The sequence below is a fragment of the Haliotis cracherodii genome, unplaced genomic scaffold (genome assembly GCF_022045235.1).
Source record: "Haliotis cracherodii isolate W230 unplaced genomic scaffold, xgHalCrac1.p SCAF_9, whole genome shotgun sequence".
NCBI classification, from domain to species: domain Eukaryota; kingdom Metazoa; phylum Mollusca; class Gastropoda; order Lepetellida; family Haliotidae; genus Haliotis; species Haliotis cracherodii.
In genome coordinates this window covers 21,031,002-21,058,098 of record NW_027266343.1, presented here as the reverse complement: position 1 = coordinate 21,058,098, position 27,097 = coordinate 21,031,002, and the positions used below count along the sequence as shown (strand labels likewise).

The following is a 27,097-nucleotide window of genomic DNA, read 5'->3' as shown; positions in this document are numbered from 1 at the left end:
GGACCTATACGCGGGCTCGCATAAAACCCCATAAAACCTCATAAAACCCTTTGTACCTCCTCGTGATCCTGCTACAACACGAGTGGCATATTTTCCTTAATCATTCGTACCTCGTGGGTTATTATATCTATTAACCATGATCATATGAAAGATGTGTTTCAAGAAACAGAAAAATACTGTCGCCGATCAAGAATCAGCTGTTTTTATATCAACCAGCGTGTGACAAAACACTGTCCACTCACTCCAACCGCAGTACTTACTTAACATACTGTTACGGGTTTGATTCACACGGCATACACTATGTAGCATTGATACATGAAGACAAGGTTATCAAACACGTTCAACAGTTTCTTTGTTTTTGTAATCAAGGCTTTGTTTGAGGGGGGGGGGGGCGGGCACGGGTGGCCCAGTCGTCTAAGGTGCCGATATTTTGATGTTGTGATTCATTAATGGTCAAATAGCTGTTGATAAACCAACAAAGCATCTGGAGACTTGCTTCCAAGCTGTCCGCATCCACGGCGTTTATTCGCTTCGATATCGGCTACAGGATAATCTCGCTGTGGTAAATTTCCCTTTCCTTGCCTGTTTAATGATTTATGTTTTGATTTTTCAAAACAACTCCGTGTTAAAACAGAGTGAATAGATTCCGCAAGCAGTGTTGGTAATCATGACGCTTAAGGAAACGCTCTATGCTACCCTTGACCCCTTCAAAGTGGAAGGTAAGTCTTCTAAACCATCATATATACGTGCCGAAATGAAACAATTGCATAGAATAATGTTTAGTTTCGTGTGGTCAATTTCTTCCACCTTCCTAAAATTGTCATTTAGGCTTTCCTGTAAAAACTTGTGAACTAAATTCACGTAAAGTTTAGTCTTTTGCATTATATTTCCATTTTCGTTGGCAGTTAAGAACTTATCGATGTGGTCATCGTTCACAAAGGCAAACCTGCCTGCAATAAGTCGTGTGTTTGGATTCGGGGGAATCTAAACAGACGCTGGCAAAGCCCGACATGGTGATTTTGATCTTGCTGCACTAGGCGCAAAAACAGTTTCTGGCAACACTCGCAATCTGAATCTTGGAACTTCAATCTGGCCATATGCAGTTTTAATAACAAAGACGTTAAATGTATTGAGAGGTTGAATTATACGAATAACTTTTCCTGTCCACATCAACGAGGTAATCTTCTTTGACAGGTGTACAATGCTGACGTAGGTTTGGATTTGGTAATTACGTTTATTATAATTTGAAACTCATGCGAAATAAATGCTTTGTTGGTTATAATGTGAAATCATGTTGTTGATATGAAACTATGTTCTTGTCTTATAAATCTCGCATCAGTGAGATTGTAGCGCATAAAGCATGTGAATGGGTGCCATGGATTTGTGAATGAATGAGAGAAAAGTAGTCTCGTCGTCTAATAAAAAAATTATCTTTGTTTAACTTGTCAATCAGGTTCGATAATTACAATTTGCACACTGTACAAATAACAAAAAGATATTACACTGCATATTTTAGCCGATGTGGTTAATCAATAATGACTGATCACTGACTCACGGAATTCTTCCATCTATTTTAATGTTAAGTTTAGAACTAGCTAACCAATACGTATCAAGGTGAGAAAAAAATTAAAAAGTGCGCTACTCCCGACGTGCTGTTCCACGAAAGCCTCTCAGCGCTACAAACTTCCAGTCGCTCCGACACGGTTTAAGACCCTCCTTACTTGAACAACTGTTGTACTTAATGCTCTATGTCAAGTCAGATTATTTATAACACCATTGACCAAAATCTACATATCTGTGAAAGGGATTGGCTATATGGCAGTTATTCCACGAAGCATATAATCACTAAACCTGACGTCTTGGCCAGTTTCCATTGTTATGAGTTTGCCAATCCGAACAGACATTCTGACTCGTTAGCATTAAGAAACATAGAAGTGGAGGACAGCTATCAATTTGTGCCCATGGGGATACCTACTTCTTGCTCATATGTCCTGCCTCCAAATTTCACATAAATGCTATCTAAGAGTCATCCTCAGATGGCAAATTATCCTGAACGTTTGAAGAATAAAGATGTAACGACATCTTTTGTCTGGGATTTTATCTAAAAAAATGTAATGTCCCAGAAAATTCTTTAAAACCTCTTCAAAACCTTACTCCTCTGAACCTTTCTGTTGAAATTCTTCCAAACTCTCTGAGACTCGTCTCCATATCTTACCACGAATGCAGTTTCCCGATATCTCTTTTAGTTGCGGCCATATCAGATTGACTCGTGAAGATCCGGGTAGACCCATGCTTGCCGTAAAAGGCGACTATGCTTGTCGTGAAAGGCGACTAACGGGATCGGGTAGTCAGGCTCGCTGACTTGGTTGATGTAGGTCATTGTATTCCAATTGCATGGATCGATGCTCATGATGTGAATCACTGGATTGTCTGGTCCAGACTCGATTATTTACAGACGGCCGTCATACAGCTGAATATTGCTGAAAGCAGCTTTAAACAACGAACACGCAAACAAACAACCATATCAGATTCTACTTCTGATCGAATTCATTCTCATATATATATATATATATATATATATATATATATATATATATATATATATATATATATATATATATATATATATATATAGATTTTTTCAAAGGTTCGGGATAGTAAACATTAAAAGTTGTTAAAAACAACGCCGCTTGGCGGACATACTTGCTTTTTATGTTTATAATTTAAAGAGGCAAGCCATGGGACTGTTATAAAGTTCAAATGAAGTAAGAGGCTGTCTTCCGAAACCGGACGTTGCATGATACAAACTGGAAGGACTTATTAATTTCTTAAAAATGAAGCTTGAACCATTGTACTTTCTGGTTTTCACATCAAATATGTAAGGACGTGTTTTCTGAAACCGGAAGAAATTAAATAAGATTAGACGTAGACGTGTCCTAATCCTAAGTAGGCTAAAGACATGAATAATTTCAGTTGAGTGGGGTTTTTTTCTGTGCAGCCCAAAAGAAGACCACCTAAATGGACTTCCATGTATGTCAAACTGGATAATCTAATACGAAGAAGAGCCCTACATTATATCACTGCTTGCATTTATATTTATATACCATTAAAGTGTCGATTTTGTTCATGCTAATATAGCATTTTGTTTTTACTATTTCCAGTTTAGGTCCACTTTTGTATTCTTTATGGCAACAAGCATTTTTTCTGCCAGCACACCTACATATTAATAGTTTTGAAAAAATGAATCAATGCATTTTTGCGAAAGAAGCAGACACCTGCGCAACAATAATGCTTCACACACTCAGAACATCAATAGTTGTGTCAAGAGGTTAGACAAGTCGTACGTGTTGTCACGCCTCTATTTATATCTTAAGTAGGTTATCAGGAGGGCCGTGGAAAGTCCATTGTCTCTGTATTTATTTACTTACATGAGTCAGTCAGTAACTGGCCGAAGGGCATTCGGTGTGAGCGCATGCTCTGCCTGCCAGTTACAGTTAAGTGAACGTAAAAATTACTACTGTGATGGATTGTGGTTCTTGACCAGTGGTGCAAATCGATTTTATCGATTTAAGATGGACGGGCGAAGGGTTCTCTTTACTCACATTTCTCCCATATAGGTTGGACTACAAGAAAATAACAGCAATGTCCTGGTGCTCACAAGTTTCTTTCCGAGTGAGCGAATGTTATATGTCATTGGTCTCAGCCATCCAGCAATACAATGGGTTTTTTTATGTTTGTCACATTAACTCAATATTTCGTGTGTTTTTAATGTCAACATTATGACTTCAGTATAAATGTCATGAACATTATAGAACAATGTAATGGTAACAAACTTTCTCGTAAAGTAGTACTACATTGGGTACAGAAGTTTTGTAGGTATAATAGTGAAATTCACGTTAAGTACAGGACATGATGTCTAGATATCAATGCATGATGCCCATGACAAGTGTGAGCACGTATGGAACACGCGTGCAGTTAAAGCCAGGTGCATGGTGGGTCCAGAACAAGCGAAGAAAAGGCAGCATCACCACCACAGCAAATATACCACGACGTAAAGCGGAGAAATGCGAACGAGATATTTAAATGGGCATTATCCATATGGGAACAACAGTAAACCTAACAACTGTCGGTCCTATATACAGTTCACCTCCCAACTGTCGGTCCTATATACAGTGAACCTCCAAACTGTCGGTCTTATATACAGTACACCTCCCAACTATTGTTCATATATACAGTACACCTAACAACTGTCGGTCCTATATACAATACACCTCCCAACTGTCGATCCTATACACAGTGAACTTCCAAACTGTCGGTCCTATATACAGTACATGTCCCAACTGTTGATCATATATACAGTACACCTCCCAATTGTTGGTCATATATACAGTAAACCTCCCAACTGTTGGTCGTATATGCAGTACACCTCCAAACTGTTTGTCCTATATACAGTACACCTCCCAACTGTCGGTCCTATATACAATACACCTCCCAACTGTCGATCCTATACACAGTGAACTTCCAAACTGTCGGTCCTATATACAGTACATGTCCCAACTGTTGATCATATATACAGTACACCTCCCAATTGTTGGTCATATATACAGTAAACCTCCCAACTGTTGGTTGTATATGCAGTACACCTCCAAACTGTTGGTCCTATATACAGTACACCTCCCAACTGTCGGTCCTATATAAAGTCCACCTCCCAACTGTCGATCCTATACACAGTGAACCTCCAAACTGTCGGTCCTATATACAGTACATGTCCCAACTGTTGTTCATATATACAGTACACCTCCCAACTGTTCGTCATATATACAGTAAACCTGCCAACTGTCGGTCCAATATACAGTACACCTCCCAACTGTTGGTCGTATCTGCATTACACCTCCAAACTGTTCGTCCTTTATACAGTACACCTCCCAACTGTTGGTCCTATATACACTACACCTCCCAACTTTTGGTCCTATATACAGTACATCTGCCAACTGTCGGTCCTATATACAGTTCACCTCCCAATTATTGATCATATATACAGTACACCGCCCAATTGTTGGTCCCATATACAGTACATCTCCCAACTGTTGATCATATATACAGCACACACCCCAATTGTTGGTCATATATACAGTACACCTTCCAAATGTCGGTCCTATATACAGAACACCTCCAAACTATTGTTTATATATATCCAGTACACCGCCCAACTGTTGGTCTTATGTACAGTATACCTCCCAACTGTCGGTCCTATACACAGTACACCTTCCAACTGTTGTTCATATATATAGTACACCTCCAAACTGTTGGTCCAATATACAGTACACCTTCCAACTGTCGGAACTATATACAGCACACCGCCCAACTGTCGGTCCTATATACAGTACACCTTCCAACTGTCGTTCATATATACAGTACATCTCCCAACTTTCGGTCCTATATACAGTACACCTCCCAACTGTCGGTACTATATACAGTACACGTTTCAAGTGTTGTTCTTATATACAGTACACCTTCCATCTTTTGGTCCTATATACAATACACCTTCCAACTGTCGTTCATATATACAGTACATCTCCAAACAGTCGGCCCTATATACAGTTCACCTCCCAACTGTCGGCCCTATATACAGTTCACCTCCCAACTGTCGGCCCTATATACAGTACATCTCCCAACTGTCGGCCCTATATACAGTACACCTCCCAACTGTCGGTCCTATATACAGTACATCTCCCAACTGTCGGCCCTATATACAGTACACCTCCCAACTGTCGGTCCTATCTACACTACATCTCCCAACTGTTTTTCATATATACAGTACATCTCCCAACAGTCGGCCCTATATACAGTACACCTCCCAACTGTCGGACCTATATACAGTACACCTCCCAAATATTGTTCATATATACACTACACAGCCCAACTGTCGGTCCTACAAACAATACACCTCCCAACTGTTGATCCTATACACAGAGAAACTCCAAACTGTCGGTCCTATATACAGTATTTCTCCCAACTGTTGATCATATATACAGTACACTTCCCAAATGTTTTTCATATATACAGTACACCTCCCAACTGTTGGCCATAAATACAGTACACCTCCCAACTGTTGGTCCTATGTAAAGTACACCTCCCAACTGTCGGTCCTATATACAGTACACCTCCCTACTGTTGGTCCTATATCCAGTACACCTCCCAACTTTTGGTCCTATATACAGTACACCTTTCAACTGTCGGTCTTATATGCAGTGCACCTTTCAACTGTCGTTCATATATACAGTACACCTCCCAATTGTTGGTCGTATATACAGAACACCTCCAAACTCTCAGTCCTTTTTACAATACACCTCCCAACTGTCGGTCCTTTTTATAGTACACCTCCCAACTGTTGGTCCTATATACAGTACACCTTTCAACTGTCGGTCTTATATGCAGTACACCTTCCAACTGTCGGTCCTATATACAGTTCACCTTCCAAATGTCGTTCATATATACAGTACACCTCCCAACTGTCGGTCCTTTTTACAGTACACCTCCCAACTGTCGGTCCAATATACAGTACATGTCCCAAATATCGGTCCTTTTTACAGTACACCTCCCAACTGTCGGTCCAATATACAGTACACCTCCCAACTGTCGGTCCTATATACAGTACACCTCCGAACTGTTGCTCGTATGTACAGTACAACTCTACACTGTTGTTCATATATACAGTACACCTCCCAACTGTTGTTCATATATACAGTACACCTCCAACTGTCGGTCATATATACAGTACACCTGCCAACTGTCATTCCAATATACAGTATACCTTCCAACTGTCGGTCCTATATACAGTACACCTCCCAACTGTCGGTACTATATACAGTACACCTCCCAACTGTTGGTTGTATATACAGTAAACCACCAAACTGTTGGTCCTATATACAGTACACCTCCCAACGGATTGTCCTATATACAGTATATACAAAATGTTGGTCCTATACACAGTAAACCTCCCAACTGTCGGCCAAATAAAGAGAACACCTTCCAACTCTTGTTCATATATACAGTACACCTCCCAACTGTCAGTCCTTTTTACAATACACCTCCAATATATCGGTCCTATATACAGTATATCCCCCAACTGTTGTTCATATATACAGTACACCTCCCAACTGTCGGTCCTATATACAGTACACCTTTAAACTTTTGTTCATATATACAGTACACCTCCAAACTAATGGTCCTGTATACAGTACACCTCTCAACTGTTGGTCCTTTACACAGTACACCTCCCAACTGTCAGTCCTATTTACAGTACACCTCCCAACTGTCGGTTTTTTATACAGTACACCTTCCAACTCTTGTTCATATATACAGTACACCTCCCAACTGTCAGTCCTTTTTACAATACACCTCCAATATGTCGGTCCTATATACAGTACACCTCCCAACTTTCTGTCCTATATACAGTACACCTCCCAACTGTTGGTCCTATATACAGTACACCTCCAAACTGTCAGTCCTATATATAGTACACTTCCCAAAGATCGGTCCTATGTACAAGCACCTTCCAACTGTTCGTCATATATACAGTACACCTCCTGACATTTGGTCCTATATACAGTACACCTTCCAACTGTTGTTCCTATATACAGCGCACCTCCTAACGGTTGATCCTATATACAGAACGCCTTCCAACTGTTGTTCATATATACAGTACACCTCCAAACTGCCAGTCCCCTATACAGTACACCTTACAACTGTCGGTCCTATATACAGTACACCTTCCAACTGTTGTTCATATATACAGTACACCTCCAAACTGCCAGTCCCATATACAGTACACCTTACAACTGTCGGTCCTATATACAGTGCACCTTCCAACTGTCGGTCCTATATACAGTACACCTTCCAACTGCCGGTCCTATTTACAGTGCACCTCCCAACTGTCGGTCCTATATAGAGTACCCCTTCCAACTGTCAGCTCTTTTTACAGTATACCTCCGATTGGATGATCCTATATCTAGTACACCTCCCAACGGTTGGTCCTTTATACAGTACATCTCCCAACTTTTACATCAGTGCTGAACTATTTTATACAGCGGTTACTGCGTAGTTTCAGGCAACTAAACAATGTCTGTGCCTATGGCCTTTTTAATGAATAAACAGTGTCATTTCATATGCACAAGAAATAAAACAGAAATAAACCGAACCCATTATTATTTGTCATTTATTTACAACGAAGGTAGGTTAAATGCCCTCTTAAACACGTCATTGCCGTGACAACAGTGTTGACATCCCTTGCCTGATAAATACTAACGAACATATAATTCCGGCTGTTAACTGCCGGACGGCCAGACTAGTTGGCCGGCTCAGGAACCTGATAGACCGGGTATGCTTCAGGCAGGAGCCATCCAACGATTGTACATCTAACCTGCTTATCTCCTGATCCTCCTGCATAGCCGGAAGGTTTCAGAAAACTATGAACAAAATTGGCGTGTGCGTCATCTCTCATTATCAGCGCATTTCAAAGGCAGGATATGGTATACCACTGGCATGCGATGACAATTTAATAAAATAACATTGAGTAGATGATCTACTGGAAACAGGGCTATTAGGTTACACGGTCAAACCAGACGAGTTAGAAAACCTTACAGACAACCTGTAGCCAACCTGACAGATACATAGTTGTTGTCAGTTATTACATGTACACAGTTAGCCAACCTGATAGATACATAGTTGTTGTCAGTTATCACATGTACACAGTTAGCCAACCTGATAGATACATAGTTGTTGTCAGTCATTACATGTACACAGTTAGCCAACCTGATAGATACATAGTTGTTGTCAGTCATTACATGTACACAGTTAGCCAACCTGATAGATACATAGTTGTTGTCAGTTATCACATGTACACAGTTAGCCAACCTGATAGATACATAGTTGTTGTCAGTCATTACATGTACACAGTTAGCCAACCTGATAGATACATAGTTGTTGTCAGTCATTACATGTACACAGTTAGCCAACCTGATAGATACATAGTTGTTTTCAGTTATTACATGTACACAGTTAGCCAACCTGATAGATACATAGTTGTTGTCAGTCATTACATGTACACAGTTAGCCAACCTGATAGATACATAGTTGTTGTCAGTCATTACATGTACACAGTTAGCCAACCTGATAGATACATAGTTGTTGTCAGTCATTACATGTACACAGTTAGCCAACCTGATAGATACATAGTTGTTGTCAGTTATTACATGTACACAGTTAGCCAACCTGATAGATACATAGTTGTTGTCAGTCATTACATGTACACAGTTAGCCAACCTGATAGATACATAGTTGTTGTCAGTTATTACATGTACACAGTTAGCCAACCTGATAGATACATAGTTGTTTTCAGTTATTACATGTACACAGTTAGCCAACCTGATAGATACATAGTTGTTGTCAGTCATTACATGTACACAGTTAGCCAACCTGATAGATACATAGTTGTTGTCAGTCATTACATATACACTGTCAGTCAACCTGATAGATACACAGTTGTTGTCAGTCATTACATATACACTGTCAGTCAACCTGATAGATACACAGCTGTTGTCAGTCATTACATATACACTGTCAGTCAACCTGATAGACACACAGTTGTTGTCAGTCATTACATATACACTGTCAGTCAACCTGATAGATACATAGTTGTTGTCAGTTATTACATGTACACAGTTAGCCAACCTGATAGATACATAGTTGTTTTCAGTTATTACATGTACACAGTTAGCCAACCTGATAGATACATAGTTGTTGTCAGTCATTACATGTACACAGTTAGCCAACCTGATAGATACATAGTTGTTGTCAGTCATTACATATACACTGTCAGTCAACCTGATAGATACACAGTTGTTGTCAGTCATTACATATACACTGTCAGTCAACCTGATAGATACACAGCTGTTGTCAGTCATTACATATACACTGTCAGTCAACCTGATAGACACACAGTTGTTGTCAGTCATTACATATACACTGTCAGTCAACCTGATAGATACATAGTTGTTGTCAGTCATTACATATACACTGTCAGTCAACCTGATAGATACACAGCTGTTGTCAGCCATTACATATACAATGTCAGCCAACCTGATAGATACACAGCTGTTGTCAGCCATTACATATACAATGTCAGCCAACCTGATAGATACACAGCTGTTGTCAGCCATTACATATACAATGTCAGCCAACCTGATAGATACACAGCTGTTGTCAGCCATTACATATACAATGTCAGCCAACCTGATAGATACACAGCTGTTGTCAGTCATTACATATACAATGTCAGCCAACCTGATAGATATATAGTTGTTGTCATGTATTACATAAACGCGGTTAGCCAACAACGTCCCTGCACTCGAAATGGTAGAACGTATTAATCTTTTCACATGTGTTTTTAAATGTTGATAAAATATTTCCCTTACTCTGTAACATATCACACATCTCCAGGGCCTGCACATCAAAAATCTTCGTAACCCGTTTCCCGGGATATCGGGTAAACAGGAAGCGTAAGTGCCCTTTAATTTTGTATTATGTATAGGTCGGACGTTGTGTTCTAGGTGGCACCCTGTGCAGTGGTAAAAATAATAACATAAATTGAATGAGCTGTACCTGCTATTAACGAGCCATACACGTGGTTATGCTACGCAGCAAGAAGAAAAGTTTGTAAGTCATCATTATTCTCACCATTCTTGTGAGCTTGCCCAGATATATACGTATACTCACACGCAAAAGAAACGCAAGTCGAGTATGCAGTATACATGTTATTTATTTTCAACAGTAAAGACAAGAAATACTAATAGGGCAAGATTAACAAAAATTTGACTGAAGACAGTTTAATGGATTAAAAGGTAGATGACATAATTGGTTTTTTTCAAATGTTAAAGGCTAACACAGTTTCGGGTCAATACCCAAAATGTCAGTCAATACCTTTGGCCACCATTAGCATTGATCACTTCCACACATCTCCTGTACATTGAGTGGATGAGACGATTTGTGAAGGCCCTAGGGATCCTCCTGCACCCATCCAGAGCTGCTGTGCGTAGTTCATCGGCAGTTGTAGGGACTGGGCGCACATTGTGCAGACGCCTTTGAACCTCATCCCACAAGTGTTCGATGGGGTTCAGATCAGGGCTGAAGGCTGGCCACGGTAGAACACGGATGTTGTGTTGTTGCAGAAAGGCCATGGTAGCTCTTGCAACATGGGGACGACCGTTGTCCTGCTGGAAAATGTGTTGTTGATGTTGTGCAAAAAATGGAACAACATGGGGTCTGATCACTTCGTCGATATACCGCTGAGCAGTGACGCCGTGTCTCCTACCTTGATCAACATTCAGAAAGCACATGGGTCCAAGTCTCGCATTAAGTCCAATCCCTGCCCATATCATGATGCTAGGCCCGCCCCATAGACCCCTTTCCACAACGTTTCTGTCAGCGAAACGATCACCTCGACGCCGCCAAATTCTGACTCTTCCGTCTGAATGGGAGAAACAAAAGCGACTTTCATCAGAGAAGATGACACGCCTCCACTCACGATGACGCCAAATGTGATGACCCTGTGTCCACTGAAGTCGTGCTTGGCGATGCCGTGGTTTGGAGAACAGGACGACGTGCTGGTCGGCGACATCTTAGGTTGTTGGAACGGAGACGTCGGATCAAAGTCTCCCGGCTAATGTGTCGATTTTGTGTTCCTATGGAACTTTCACTTGCAGTTAGGAACGGATGTCGCTGGTGTTGACGGGTAATCTGCCGATCTTGTCGAGGTGTGGTGACCCTAGGACGACCGCTCCGAGGAAGGTCATCTGTGGTCTGTGTAGCATTTTATTGATGCAGGAGACGGTAAATTGTGGTTATGTTAACGTTGAAATGACGGGCAACATCGTGGATAGACTCTCCAGCTTCCAAACGTCCGATAGCGTGGTTTCTCTGAATTTGAGTTAGGCGTAGCATTGTTGACCAAGGAGTAGTAGGTCCAAGAATCGGCCACAGTTTTATACCCACTACAGTTCGTGACAGTTCGTGCATTTTCGATTTAGCGAGAAATGGGTGCATGATACCCACATATTCATTGAAATGGTGCGTTTTGGCTATTTCGTTTTTAATGTTGCGTTTTTATTCGGGGCTTCCAAAATGCAACCAAAAATATTGATAAACAACATCAGGCTTCACTACATGCTAAAACTCGTATCAATTTATGGTTCCGTGTTGGTTACCTATTTGCTTAAAACCACTTGCGTTTCTTTTGCGTGTGAGTATATTTTAGTTTCATTAAATGACATTGTACTGTCAAAGCCTATAAGGTCTACGGTACATTTGGAGAAAGAGAGACGATCTAACATGCCAATGAATTTTCACAGAGATGATATATGATAGGACGGGCTATGCTCTATTCAAGAGTATTGCTCTTAACTATAAATAACATCAGCCTGCACGCTCTTGAAAAGAACATAGTGCATTCTATCATATCTCATCTCTCTGTGGCATGTTAAATCGTTTCATTTTCTTCAAATGGAGACAGTACAATGATATTTGGTATAGATAAAATATTTTCCAGCCAATGAAGAAGAAAATCAATAACCAATCCTTAGTCTCTGTCGATTTAAGACAGACTTTTATGAGGCAGAGATACCAAGAGAGTATGTGTACACAGTCAAGTGGGTTTGTCAACCGCTGGGTAAACCGCATACTGGAACGTGGGCAGTCAAGTGTGTCCAAAGAACGTCAAAATACACCAAATGATTTTTGTGTACGCTCCGACGGAGGTAAGAAGCTCACTGGCGTACACCGATGTAGTTTCATAAAGCATAATGTGAGAAGATAATGGCAATCTGCACAAACAATACGCTCAATCGATCTCCGCTGGCAAATTTCAACTGCATGTCCTTGAAACAACTAAAGAAAACTTACAAGCGCAACCTTTTTTAAACTCAAGTATAACCCTGTTAGTTACCCTGCAATGACCTACGACGTTAAATGTATGTAGAATATTTAATGTTTGTCCAGAACGAAGTTTACCATGTTCGATCTGTAGTCGCTGTGGTCATTGTATCGACTAGATCTCGTCCCGTGCCACGCAGCAACATCACGAGTGAGAGATGGTGTACACAGCACCACGTATACTGCCAGCATCAGAGTAGCTTCGTCCGGCAAGTGTAGTGCTGATTTCTTTAAGGCGTACCTGTGCTGCTGGCGGATATACGTAGACGCCAGGCCAGATGGCCTTGTAGAGGAATGCCATAAGTACGTCAGATAGACATGCAAAGGTAAGACTTTTAATTACATTTTCAAACATGTACAAGGGGTTTTGGGTTGTTGTTTTCTGAAACGTGTTATACTTGATGGGGGTACCGTTAATATAGACAGTTAATATACTTAGTACACAGATTTATATATACTCGTGAACGCCTGTATCAAACTATTCTTGTTATTAATACTCACACATCTTGTCAGGGGTTACATTTGAGAAAAGATGGAAAACTTATGTATCTGTTCCAGGACGAATGAAGTGAATGCTACTGTAGCAAATTAATATTAAAGTGTGTATATGTTTAGTCATGAATGTGAGTACTTGATCTATCTGGTCGGTCATCTCATCAGATTGTACCGTCATTGTGCAGGGAACTGGTCTACCCACATTCATTTATTTACTGAAGAAAGTATGTCCTTATGTAATGTGTTCTATCGAGGTACGAAATGTATTCAAAGAAATAACTGCAAGAAGTGATTTAAAAAACTCCATTGAACATTTTCTAACGTTTTGTTGGACAAATTGGCGATTAGTATTTCCGCATGAAATTTCAGGGTAAAGAATATAGAGAATCTCATTCAAGTGTGTTGATTTGATCTAAAACGACAAAAGGTTAGGATTCATTTCATCATCCAAAATCATTCTTCCAAAGTTTTCAGTTCGTGAGTTACAAGTAATGTCTTGAGCGTAAACATGTACAGCTAACCAGCTTCAGTGGCAGAGGGATTAGTGTTGATATCGTTTAATTTCCCCAAATAAAGTTCAAATTGTTAATACCCAACGAGATATATATCACGACCCAATACACCCTTTCATATGATCACTAAATCGGGGTTTGCATTTGTGTTATTAGAACATATTGGAAACGATTTTGTCTTATGCGTTCCTGTGGTAGGTTTTGCCATTCTCGGTGCATTGTTTGTGTCCGTTCTTGTAGACTGGGTACTGGCGGGCCCAGCTTCTGTATCTTGCGAGATCTTGACCAATTGTGGGCCGAGGGATGGGCGTGATGGCGTGTCGCTGGGGCAAGTCGGTTACATGTCGAGAACGGCGTGGTCTCGCGTTTTCGTCCATGTAGACGGATCAGGTAGAAGGTTGTCAACACGTGGTTAAGCGATCGGAATCCATGATTTTGATGTATGCGCCTGTCACCCATCACATTGCTCTGCGCAGGGAGCATGTCCAGCTTGCAGTCATGGGACAGGCAACCGCACATCATGACTGCTCCTGCACCAAATATGACTGTGGGACGAATGTTCCCGGGCATGCCTGGCATGTTTCTTTAACGTAAATTATTAAACAAAAGCGTTCGAGTGGCTATTCATCTTTGAGAAATAGAGTTAGTTTAGTCTTCGCTATAGCTTCTCTTGGCTTTAGGTGATTTACGACAGACAGCGAATCTAACTGAAATTCTTGTTTTAACCGAGCTCTCACTGGGGCATGGTCTTGACATTCCAGTAACAAGTGAGCGGCGGAATAAGTTTGATTGCAAGATGGGTATACTTTGTCACATTCCTCTTTGTGACCTCGTCTGAGGCGTGAGATGGCTACTTCAACTTTCATTTCATTTCATCTGAGTATAAGTATGGCTTTTGATGGATCTAGGGTTGCATTTTGTTTAGTCCTCTGCTGATCTTACGTGCGTCCCACTGGACTTTTCATCTTTGGAGTATGGATTCTTTGATTTTGCTTTTTTATCTCTAGATTACTGAAGGGAATAGGATGTATCTCCGCTTTGTCTAGAGCTAGCTTGGTCAGTGGGTCTGCTTTTTCATTTCCATGAATATCTAGGTGAGAGGGGATCCAACACAGCTCCACCTGTTGCCCTTGGTCCGAAAGTTTTGTATATTCGTATATTCGACTTCTGACAGGATAACTGCCTTGGCTTTTGGTATGAGTTGGAGTGCAAGATGAATTGCCTCCAATTCAGTCGTGAATACTGACTGACCATCCAGGCAGGCGAACCGAATGTGTTTGGGGTTTGGAGCTATGGATATGGATCCTGTAACCACCCGTGTAATATTATTCTTGGATCCATCAGTGTATAAATGGGCCCAGCTGTCCCAGGTAGTTTGAAGTAGTGACTTCTGATGTTAAAGCAGGTCAACTGTGGGAGTTTTTTAAAGTCCAGGGAGGGTTTAAGCCTTTGTAGTGACTTTTTGTAGTGTCATTACATTCTAACTTCGGATGAGTGAGGGATTTTTCTCGAGCTAAAGATCCATCTCGGTTTTTTTTGCCTTGCCATATCTTTGTCACCAAAGGGTTTTATATTCGTCCCCAGCACGGTAATATTGCCTGCTCTCGATCCAGTTTCAATGGTAATAAGGCATAATAACCATAGTCTCTGTTTGATCTCATAAGTGATTTGCAGAGGTCCAGCTGATCGTCCCTCGTGAGATTGCCCACAATCCGTTCAGGTCTTTAGGAAACCTGTTTTCCACATATTCTATACGTTTGCTCCAAGTGAGTCGTAGATCTAGGATTATGTCTATAAATATTGTGGATTTTTCGAATTTGAATGGTTTGCCTTTTATGGGAAAATGGGGTACTACAGCATCTTTGCACCAGCGTTTGAATGGAACTCATACAGTGTTTTCACTTAAAAGGGTGAACCCTGTGAGCGAACCCTGTGAAGCTGTCTGTGAGGTTTGCCATGTTCACGTTTACTCCATTTTAAATCCATCATGCCATACCATGTCGAAGGGTTTGCTTGAAGCCCAAAAATACTGCGGCTAGGTATTGTCTGTTTACTTGAGCTTTCTTTATTTCATTGTCCAGTCTTAGTATATGATCTAGACATGAGTGTCCCTTCCTGAAGCCGCTTTGATTAGGTTTGATGTGGTTGCCAGTTTCAAGATGATGCATGAGCCTTTTTGTAACCATGACTTCCATGGCCTTGCACATGTTTGAAGTGAGAGAGATGGGTCGATAGGAGTATGGTAGGGCTTCGTCTTTCTCTTGATTTAGAAGTGGGATAACTGCACCATGTGTCCATGCTTTTTGGTCTTCTCCTCACAACTCAGTGAGTAAGCTCTTGGTTTGATCAGGTACATTTTACGTTTTTCGTTTGTCTTTTGTTGTTGTTGTTTTTTTATTGTTTTTTTGTTTTTTTGCTTGGGCTTCTTACCCTTATGTTTCGCAATGGCTCTGTGTCTGTGAGCAGGCGGGTCAGTGCCCAGGGAAGCCGATTTCGTCCATGGTTTTAACCCGTGTGCGCGGACGTCGTAGAAAACAACCTGTCCTTGGTGGGAGTCCAAGAGCCCGGTGAGGTAACCAAAGTGTGTTTCCTAGCATAGGGAAAACCCCAATAGCAAACTAAGTACTAAACCAATACGGAATGTAAGTACCACCATTAAGCGCTGTGAACATAACCTATCCAACGGTACCACTAAAGATTTACAACCATATATGTACAATTAATGAGGTGGCAATAATGACCATATAAAAGTGAGAAATATCTACCAGTACTAGATAATCCCGCTACTGCGCGAACAAAGTTACTAAAACATTTTCCACACATGAATAAGGTAGCAGACATATATAAGATAGGATATATCAAATCAATACATAATAAAAAAATATGTGATTAACCCGTTTGAGAACATGATTGAGAATTTTTTAACAATGAATGTAAAGACACTGGACAACGACGACCTCTGGACTTTGCCGAATGGTGACGGAAGCCGGACAATTAAGAGAGAGGGAAGCGTTGCAGTCACTAGATCGTGACTAGACTGGTTTTACGACCCGATGACACTAACGTCTAGTTACATAAGTAATCACAGACAACGCGAAACATCCCACCCAAGCTACTTGAAGGCTGGCGTACCACAGGGTTCCGTGCGTGGGATTGCTCGCTGCCTGTGTGGCATGACTGAAGATCAAATAGTCCAAGAACTTGTCAAACAATCTGACACTGTTGTGAAGCGGCTTACTGTTAAGAAGGATGGTTTGAACTGACCAACACCTACCTCTTCACTTTTGCCGGTTCGAAAATTCCACAATCTATCAAAGCTGGTTATCGTAGCTACACATGCCAAGCATTAGGACATGGATCAAAGTCCTGCCATGCCTCTGCTGTTTGTTACCACTGCAGCGACTAGCACGAGAGCACTGACTGCAGGAAGGATGTGAAGTGTCCAAACCTCTTCTGAAACATATCCTGTGTGGCAACGTGAATTACAGATTATGAAATTATTATTGAACAAATTCTCTCCTACCATGAAGCTAAGAAGAGGGTTGTAGGTTTTACTATAACCACCTCTACCATTTCATACTCTAATGTAGTCTCTCGTTCTCCTGAAACCACTACCACTATCGACTGCCAGACTGACATAGGTCAAGTCTGTTCAGTCACTTCCAACTGCTACACTACAAAAAAAACATATGTCTTTGACACCTCCAAAACCAAAAGCTGTCAAAAATGTTGAGTCTCAGACTCCAAAACTAGTAATTGAACCAGAACCAGAAATTCAAAGAAAGAAAATTATTGAAACAAAAGCAACAAAAAGAACTGCAAACACCTACACCAAAGGCCCACTCTCCTTTAGAGGTCCCAATAGAGGTCCATGACTCCTTTGGTTCTCTGGACACGGAAGTAACGCCATCTCCTAGGAAACAAATAGGAGTACCACAAAGTCTTCCTCTCGTTCACGTGACATTTCTCCAGTGGAAGCACCTCCATGAATCAACAAAACATAATACAATGGAATTACAGAAGTCTTAAGACGATTTTTTTATGAAATACAACTTTTAATTCAAGATTATAAACCGTCAGCTTTTTGTCTCCAAGAAACATACCTAAAAACACAGATCAATTTGATATACGTCAATACAGGTCATACTACTCTTTACAGTTTCAGGAATGTTATTGATCCTATACAACTTTTTCTGATCAATTAAATACTATTGGAGACGAAGGCATTCGTAAGTCCTCTGCAAACCCTCATATATGTAAACCATTGTTTGACAATGATTATAAACAAGATAGAAAAATAGGAAGAAAGTTGAGAAGAGTGTCCACTGACATCCTACCATCAACAATCTGAATAATTTTTAAATCACAAGCGCCAAAGCGAGATGTACCTTTTACAAATAAGCGTTAATCATTGAGGAACTATGTATCTAAAATCAGTGCCCGTACAGCCATGTCCAAGGTGTGGAACATGATTCAAAAGATTAAGGGAAAAGTATCAAAATCTGGAGTTCACCATCTCAAAGATGGTAATACACTATTTACCACTTAATCTGAAATTGCAAAAAAAAACTTGTTGAAACTTTTACAAACCATTCATCATCTTCCAACTATAACCCTCAATTTCCGAGATTACAAAAACAGCAGGAAAAGAAAAAAAAAAAATTTGAATTCTGATAGGTGAGGACCATAACGAAACATGTTCACTCCATGAAATACATACTGCTCTAGGGCAATCTCATGACACTGCAGCAGGAGCCGACAACATTTATAATCAGCTCCTGAAACACTTACCCGATTCATGTTTGGAAACTCTACTTAATATATTTGATGAATATGGACAACCGGAAATTTCCCTTCTTCGTGGCACAATGCTTTTATCATTCCTTTACCAAAGCCTGGACGGGATCATACAGATCCATCCAATTCCCGTTCAATTTCATTAACCACCTGTGTTTGTAAAACCATGGTCAACAATCGATTAGTTTGGTACCTGTAGACCAATAACCTCCTGAATGACATCCAGTGTGGTTTCTGAAAAAAAACCAGAAGTACCATTGAATCATTTAGAATCGTCTAGAATCATTTATCAAAAATTCCATTGTCAACAAACGACTCAGAGAAGGCATATGATACAACGTTGAAATATGGTTTTATTAAAATATGTGCATGAACTTGGATTGAGGGGCAGATTACCTCAGTTCATATCACAAATTTTAAACAACAGACAATTTCAAGTACGAGTGGAATCTACCCTGTCAAAATCAGGGAGCCCCTCAAGGCCCTATATGTCACACTTTTTAGCATCAAAATTAAAAGTCTCACAAAAGTCTTGAACAATAGTGTAGATTGTTAACTTTTTGTGGATGATTTCAACAGTTCTTGTCGTGGTAAGAATATGCACACAATAGAAAGACAGCTACGGCTCTGTCTCAACAAAATTCAAAACGGGGCCAACGAAAATTGCTTCAAATTTTCTAAATCCAAACCAAACTGCATTCATATTTGCCGTAAATATAAACCTCACAGGAATCCAAATATATTTTTAGATAGTACTCCTATCAATAAAGTAGGGGAGGCCAAATTCCTGAGCCACATATTTGACTGTCATCTCGCATTCTTACTACCAAACCAATATCTGAAGGTTTCCCTCGAACAACGATTGTGCTTTCAACGCTCAATATGAAAACCTGTTTCGAAATTTGTCATACCTGGCTCCACCACTTTGAATCAAAATTTAATCGTACATCACTGCAGCTTAAATAAATCTACAGTAAACAACGGTTATAACGAACTCAAAGGGACTACTTATTTTAGTTCGTTATAACCGTAGTTCGTTATAAGCTTATATAAATATAACTACAGCAAGTAGTCGGGTCCAAAAAAGTAAGTTCGTTATATCCGTCAGTTCGTTATAAGCCTGTTCGTTATAACTGTAGTTTACTGTAAATATCATATCACCTTACCGACTTCTATATACTCCTCACCCATGAAGATTCGGGGTAGAATAGGTCTTCAGCAACCCATGCTTGTCGTAAAAGGCGACTATGCTTGTCGTAAGACGCGGCTTACGGGAACGGGTGGTCAGGCTCACTGACATGGTTGATGCATGTCAGCGTATCCCAATTGCGTGGATCGATGCTCATGATGTGAATCACTGGATTGTCTGGTCCAGACTCGATTATTTACAGACGGCCGTCATGTAGCTGGTATATTGCTGAGTGCGGCGTTAAACAACAAACAAACTCTATAATAAGCATAATCAATAAGATTGACAGAAATATCGTTCCACAGAGATAAATCGACCTTCCTTGAAAGTGTCAATATCAGGAATCACACCCAACGCGTGTGTGTGGCGCTACTGTGCAAACAATAGGATGTACTTTGTGGTTAGGTTTTACAGACACAAACGTTCTTACAAAGCAGGTTGGGTGATGTGAAATGAGGTTTAACGTTCAATGATTATTTTGCGACGTGTCTGGCGTAGGATGTTTGTAGTCAACATTTATGTTTGTTCTCATACTTGGTATTAACATTTATATTTCATGATCCCTCTCTTATTTTAAGAGTATATATTTCTTGGTTGTAAATGTTACTTTTCAGTGTCCGTTGTTTCCTGGTATTAGGTGGCCTAGGGTCATACTGAACTGTACGCGCGAATCTGTGGAATAAAACTTAAGCATGTTATTTTTTATGTAGAAAGACTCGTACAACTGGAAGTAAATAGAGGTTATCATGCGAGTGTGTTTGGGAATGGTAAATATCCTGCATTAGGAATAATCATTGTATTTAGCGAGCCTTTAATTCTGTGCTTCAAAATCGCTTTCCCTCTCTCACAAACATTACCGAAACATTGCGAGTTTTCCTGGAATGCGCGCATTAATATTTATTACGTCACAGGGTAAGTGATGTGTCAGTCGGACAGTGACAGGAGCCAATATAGTTCCAACTGAAATCCCTTTCTTATACAGTGGCGAAGCAACATATACGCAAAACAACAATTGTTTTTAATTGCCTTTCGCGGCAATCCATCGGTCTGTCTGCTAGAGGAACTGCCCTTTGTCAAAGGGAAGCTACTCTAACCCTAGTCTATGAGACGTCACGGCCACGGTCAGATGTTGTTGACAGTCGGCCTGTCCTGTCATAACGTTAAGAAGTGCAGTCAGATGTATACACAGCGACAAAACGAAACAAGGTAACAATTTAAACATCTTTCGGCCAAATCCAACTTTTTTTAATTTGTGGAGAAAGGTTCAAGCCGCAGAGGTCTACAAGCACAGATATGGCTACTGATCCCGCTTGGCTAGGCCTCGTGCTCTCGTAAAATTGTGTCGAAATTTATATCTCCAAAGTTGCCAAAACTTATAAAATGCCTTAGCTACGTCACAGTAAGACACTGATTTTCAGTATATTAGACTGTTCTTTTGATAATGAAAGCAATTATCTCTGTAATTTATCTAGATTCACCATGGTTAATTCTGACTCAATCGCCGAATGACGAGAGCGACGCCATGTTTGTTTATAAACAGTGAAAGTAGTCCCTAATTGACCTTTGATATTTGCATCTCTATCCGCATATGACCCCAACGGATATCGTTTTTATCCGTTGGCTTTATCCTGCCGAGAAACCTACCCATTATATGGTAAACTCATTTAACCTTACTTAAATACATATCATCAGTTTTATTTTGAAAGATGTTTCAGAACCGGGAGGGGAAAAGTAACATACAAACTTCATACTCCAAAATAACCCATGTCCAGTGTCTCAAATATGTTGTGCTTAACAAATATGTATGAATATATACTGATGAGCTGCCTCGTCTTAATGCATCTTTTAAATGCGTTTGGACAAGTTAGAAGACTAACGCGTGATACAACTCACCTTGCCTGCACAGCGTTCATATAGGCAATTGTGTACATATACATGTAGACTTCATTACATAATCCAGTGACAATGGATCATAGTCATACTGCATACGTGCCCTCAAGTAAGACAGTGACCTGTACCCACGCATGCACGAACGCGCGCGCACATAAATACATACATACATACATACATACATACATACATACATACATACATACATACATACATACATACATACATACATACAAGGTTAATTCTGTCAAAACATTTTATTTTTCAACTTTGTACGCCACTATCCCACATGACAATATTAAGGGAAATCTTAATTCAGAGGTTCTGGTCAATTTGTCAAAAATGAAAGCAAATACCTTCCGTTTCATATTTGGATCTATGCATAAAGATTCAGAGTAACAAAACACTCTCGACAAGACTGTATGGCAAGAGGGATGACTTTAACTTTCCAATAGTCAACTTTAATTTTATTTCGAGCAATATTCTAGAATATGTTCCCGTGTTTTGTCAGGTGAACAATTGACTTGCCGTTGCATCAGTTTGTGTTACTCATAGGGCACTATACACACAAACTTTCGTAAACACCTAATATTTTATCTTCACTTGCATTTGTATAACAGTATTCTGAATATACAGACCAAGCCTTAATCTTTCCAAATAGGATAAAAGATCTATATAAACTGGATCTCCAAACCAAAATCTGTTCAGTTATATAACATGCTGGTACAAAGGTTCATCATTTTGAATTACCACTGATATTTATTCTTTAATCCATGAAATCTTTAGAGCTTTGATAATATTTGGCATAATTGAGACATTTATTCAACCATATTTTGAGAGAAATGACAAAATTATGCTTTGAACTTAGTCTTTTTGTGCCAGATACATTGGTAACATTTGTTTTTGAAAGCTATATACTATATGAGTTGATGGATTGGTAGTGCCGAGAATACATGATTCAGTTTGGGCAGTGGTAGTGATTTTAGTACCTAATTTCTTCCAATCTCTCTTCCTATTTTATGGAAATTATGTGTAATGTTTACTTCTATCATTTTAGCATGTTCAATATCAAACTCTGTTCCCAAAAGTTTAACGTTTATTTGCGTCTAGTCAAAGTTCCATTACATAATTTGTATCTCGATTTTGTTTTAGATCCTATCGATATTCATTTGGTCTTTTCCGTTAATCCGAGAATCTAGCTGAAGGCCAAAGTGCATTCATACGTACATACATACATATTTCTGTTCCATCTTAAGCGAGGGTAGTGTCATCTGCAAATTGTGCTAAAACGTTTTCAATAATAACTGTTTAGATACCTTTTATATTTTTTTTATTTTCAGTACCAATATTTCTGCACATGAAATAAATAAATATGGAGAAACGCGATCTCCCTGACGGCATCCTCCAGTGATTTCCGATATTCATTGAAGAAATTACTAATCCCTTTTGAATACTTGGTCCAGATGGAAAAAAAACCCCGAAGAACCTTTAGTATAAATTATCTATCAATAGAATCAAACGCTTTCTCAAAATCAATAAGTAATAGTAGCCCTTGTATTTGATATGTTTCAGTATGATCCATTCAGCTATATATCAGTCTAGTTATGCTGTAAAACCATCAATACCTGAACTCATTTTTCAGCTTTTTAAGTGCATGAAGTGCTTCTTCATATGTCATTTTACCTTCTAAGGTTGTTGCATTTTAAGATAATTTTGGTATAAAAGTTGTCCAAAAACAGGTTTTCTTAATTGATTTCTGTACATTCTTCACTGGAGTATAACTGTTTATAGAACCTTTCGGTTTCATTTATTATTTGTTTCTTGTTTACTAACTCTTTGCGCATCATTTGTGTGAATTTCTACCATTGATTCTAACTAATCCGATAACCGCATAAGCATACTTCTAAAGTTTGTTTACAGTTTCGTTTGTTGGACCTTTAACAATCGTTATTTTATTTTTTTTAGTGAGAATGTTTCTCCTGTGAAATTGCTGAGAAAACATAAAATCTATTAAATAGTTCAAACCTTAGGTAAGTCGATAGGTAGTCGTAAGATATCGATATTCCAACGGTAGTGTTACATGCTTTATTAATTTAAATGGCTAACAGATTTTTTCTATCATATCCGATGTTAGCTGTTGATGTGGGGTTTTTTCAGAGAGGACGTGGAAATGTTCTGTCGGCGTCTCCTGAGGGTGTCTCTGCTCTGGCTCCTCTGGTCCCATGTTGCTGGTACGTGACATAGGGGTTTACTGTATTCTCGTGGATTCTAGAATTATGTCGTTAAGGCGTGTACGTTAGCATTTGTGTCATCTCCCATATTACTCTCGGGTCTGTCCGCCTGGTGTATTCATTCCAGTGTCATCGGATAACGAACAGAATCAGCACAGAAAGAACCATATACATACCAAAGAAAAGAAGCATACGAAATACGTTGATTAATACGGATCAGGCATGGATTGAACGACGGAATGTTGGTTTTGACAATAAAAGGTAGAACAAATCCCGAGAGAACACCCACACCCCCACCCCCACCCCCACCCCCACCCCCACCCCCAATATTCACACACACACTATTTTGCCTGGCAGATTATTAATGTGGCGATTTGGATGGCCATCTTCAAGCATCAATGAAATGACCAATGTACAATTGGGGACAGATATAGATACTACCTACACATGTGGAAAATCCGATACACATTCGAACTGATGATATTTTTCTTTTAGAGTGCAGTACGGTGGTTGTGCAGTGTTCCTCGAAGGATTACGCCTACACAGAGTGCAGCGTTCCGGACCTTGACGGACACAACCAAGTGATGGCTGTTACCATAAAGACTCAGCTGTCTTCATCAGCTTGCATCCCAGCCGTTAGTTTCGGCCTCAATAAAACAAACATGTGGGTGTCGGATGGATGCAGGGCGGAGTTCAACGTACAGTTTGGAATAGGTACATAAGACTATCTCAATAACTTTTCGTCCTCCGTTCGGATTCCTAGGCAGAATAGGTCTGAGGTAGCCTTGACCCGACCGATGACGATGGCGTGATTGTCCAAGTGTAAGCGTGTTACGTGTGGTACAACGACTGGTGTGCCTCACCCAGATTGGATTATGAATAGGCCGTCGTAATATGGCTGCAATATTATTCATTGAGATAAGGAAAAGCTTTGCCGTTTATAAAGAGAATTGAGGTACTGTTTGAGACGACACATTTCAAATCAAATTCAAAACAGTTTTATTGACATTATATCAACATTTATGATGTGTTTTCAGTTCAGCCAGTGTCGTCAACACAAGTCAGCACCAGCATCACATCTCGCAACGTTGTTGAGTTGAATACAGTTTTAGAAACAATGACCGTTGAAAAATCGTCTTCATCACAAGGGCACGAGTTGTTTTCTTCATATGGACAAGTACTATCATCCTTAAAGCTCGACTTGGTGTTCTCGCAAGAACACATCACACAATCACAAGAAGACAGGTTAACGAAGACACAAACACACGCGGCGTCATCACTGAGACAAGCGGTTTCGTCGTCATTTGAGGTATTGTTCACATCGTATAACCTTTCTGCTACCGTTCCCCTTCACGGAGGTTCTACCTCAACAGGGTTCCTATCACGGACTGCATCTATCGCCCCTCTCAGGTCAGACGCGTTGTCGAGCCTGTATAGCACGACAGCACTTTCTCCTACAGATGCAACTTCCTCCTTGCCGCTGAACAACGTCGATCGCACCCCTTCTCTCGTTCCATCGCAAACAACGCTAGTCCCTCGCACTTGTTGTTGTATGAAGCGGGCTCAAACTGAGACTGGAGTGGAACGCAGTGAGTACATCAAACAGATAGTGGAGAAATTACATGTCAACGTAGAGAATTTATCGAAGACAGTACGGAAGAAAACGAGTGCGAAGGACGATCGCCCTTCCTCCGTCAGCATTGGCTGTGTGGCAGTGGTGTTTCTGGTGTTGACGGCCCTGCTGATACTTCTCCCGGATGTGTGTACAATTTGTAAAACACATAACACATAGATGACAGACGGAAAGCGGACGGCAACTTGATATATACCAGTATACAATTTGTAGAACTAGCAACGCGTACAAGAAATACATCGTGAGGTTTAACGTTGCATCCAAGATTAATGTACTTATATAGCGACATGCAAGTGTTACATACCTCGATATATGTACAAGTTGCAGAACAAGTTACACTTAGAAGAAAGACATGGGAAGGGGAGGGCACCTTGATACATGTACAAGTTGTAGAACAAGTTACACCTAGAAGAAAGACTTGGGAAGGGGAGTGCAATTTGATACATGTACAAGTTGTAGAACAAGTTACACCTAGAAGGTAATGACATGGGAAGGGGAGTGCACCTTGATACATGTACAAGTTGTAGAACAAGTTACACCTAGAAGAAAGACATGGAAAGGGGAGTGCACCTTGATACATGTACAAGTTGTAGAACAAGTTACACCTAGAAGGTAATGACATGGGAAGGGGAGTGCACCTTGATACATGTACAAGTTGTAGAACAAGTTACACCTAGAAGAAAGACATGGAAAGGGGAGTGCACCTTGATACATGTACAAGTTGTAGAACAAGTTACACCTAGAAGAAAGACATGGGAAGGGGAGTGCACCTTGATACATGTACAAGTTGTAGAACAAGTTACACCTAGAAGAAAGACTTGGGAAGGGGAGTGCACTTTGATACATGTACAAGTTGTAGAACAAGTTACACCTAGAAGAAAGACATCGGAAGGGGAGGGCACCTTGATACATGTACAAGTTGTAGAACAAGTTACACCTAGAAGGTAATGACATGGGAAGGGGAGTGCACTTTGATACATGTACAAGTTGTAGAACAAGTTACACCTAGAAGAAAGACATCGGAAGGGGAGGGCACCTTGATACATGTACAAGTTGTAGAACAAGTTACACCTAGAAGAAAGACTTGGGAAGGGGAGTGCACCTTGATACATGTACAAGTTGTAGAACAAGTTACACCTAGAAGGTAATGACATGGGAAGGGGAGTGCACTTTGATACATGTACAAGTTGTAGAACAAGTTACACCTAGAAAAAAGACATGGGAAGGGGAGTGCACCTTGATACATGTACAAGTTGTAGAACAAGTTACACCTAGAAGAAAGACTTGGGAAGGGGAGTGCACTTTGATACATGTACAAGTTGTAGAACAAGTTACACCTAGAAGGTAATGACATGGGAAGGGG

At 40.2% G+C, this 27,097-nt stretch overlaps 1 protein-coding gene across 1 annotated transcript; it reads left to right on the top strand.

The window, feature by feature from the left end:
* Positions 1 to 667: 667 nt before the first annotated feature.
* LOC139451792 (uncharacterized) lies at positions 668 to 25,893 on the top strand. Its single transcript, XM_071233097.1, has 6 exons — positions 668 to 719; positions 15,669 to 15,760; positions 16,461 to 16,561; positions 24,028 to 24,101; positions 24,597 to 24,815; positions 25,139 to 25,893. Exons 1-6 carry the CDS (start codon positions 668 to 670, stop codon positions 25,891 to 25,893), a joined length of 1,293 nt encoding a protein of 430 aa, XP_071089198.1.
* Positions 25,894 to 27,097: the final 1,204 nt, after the last annotated feature.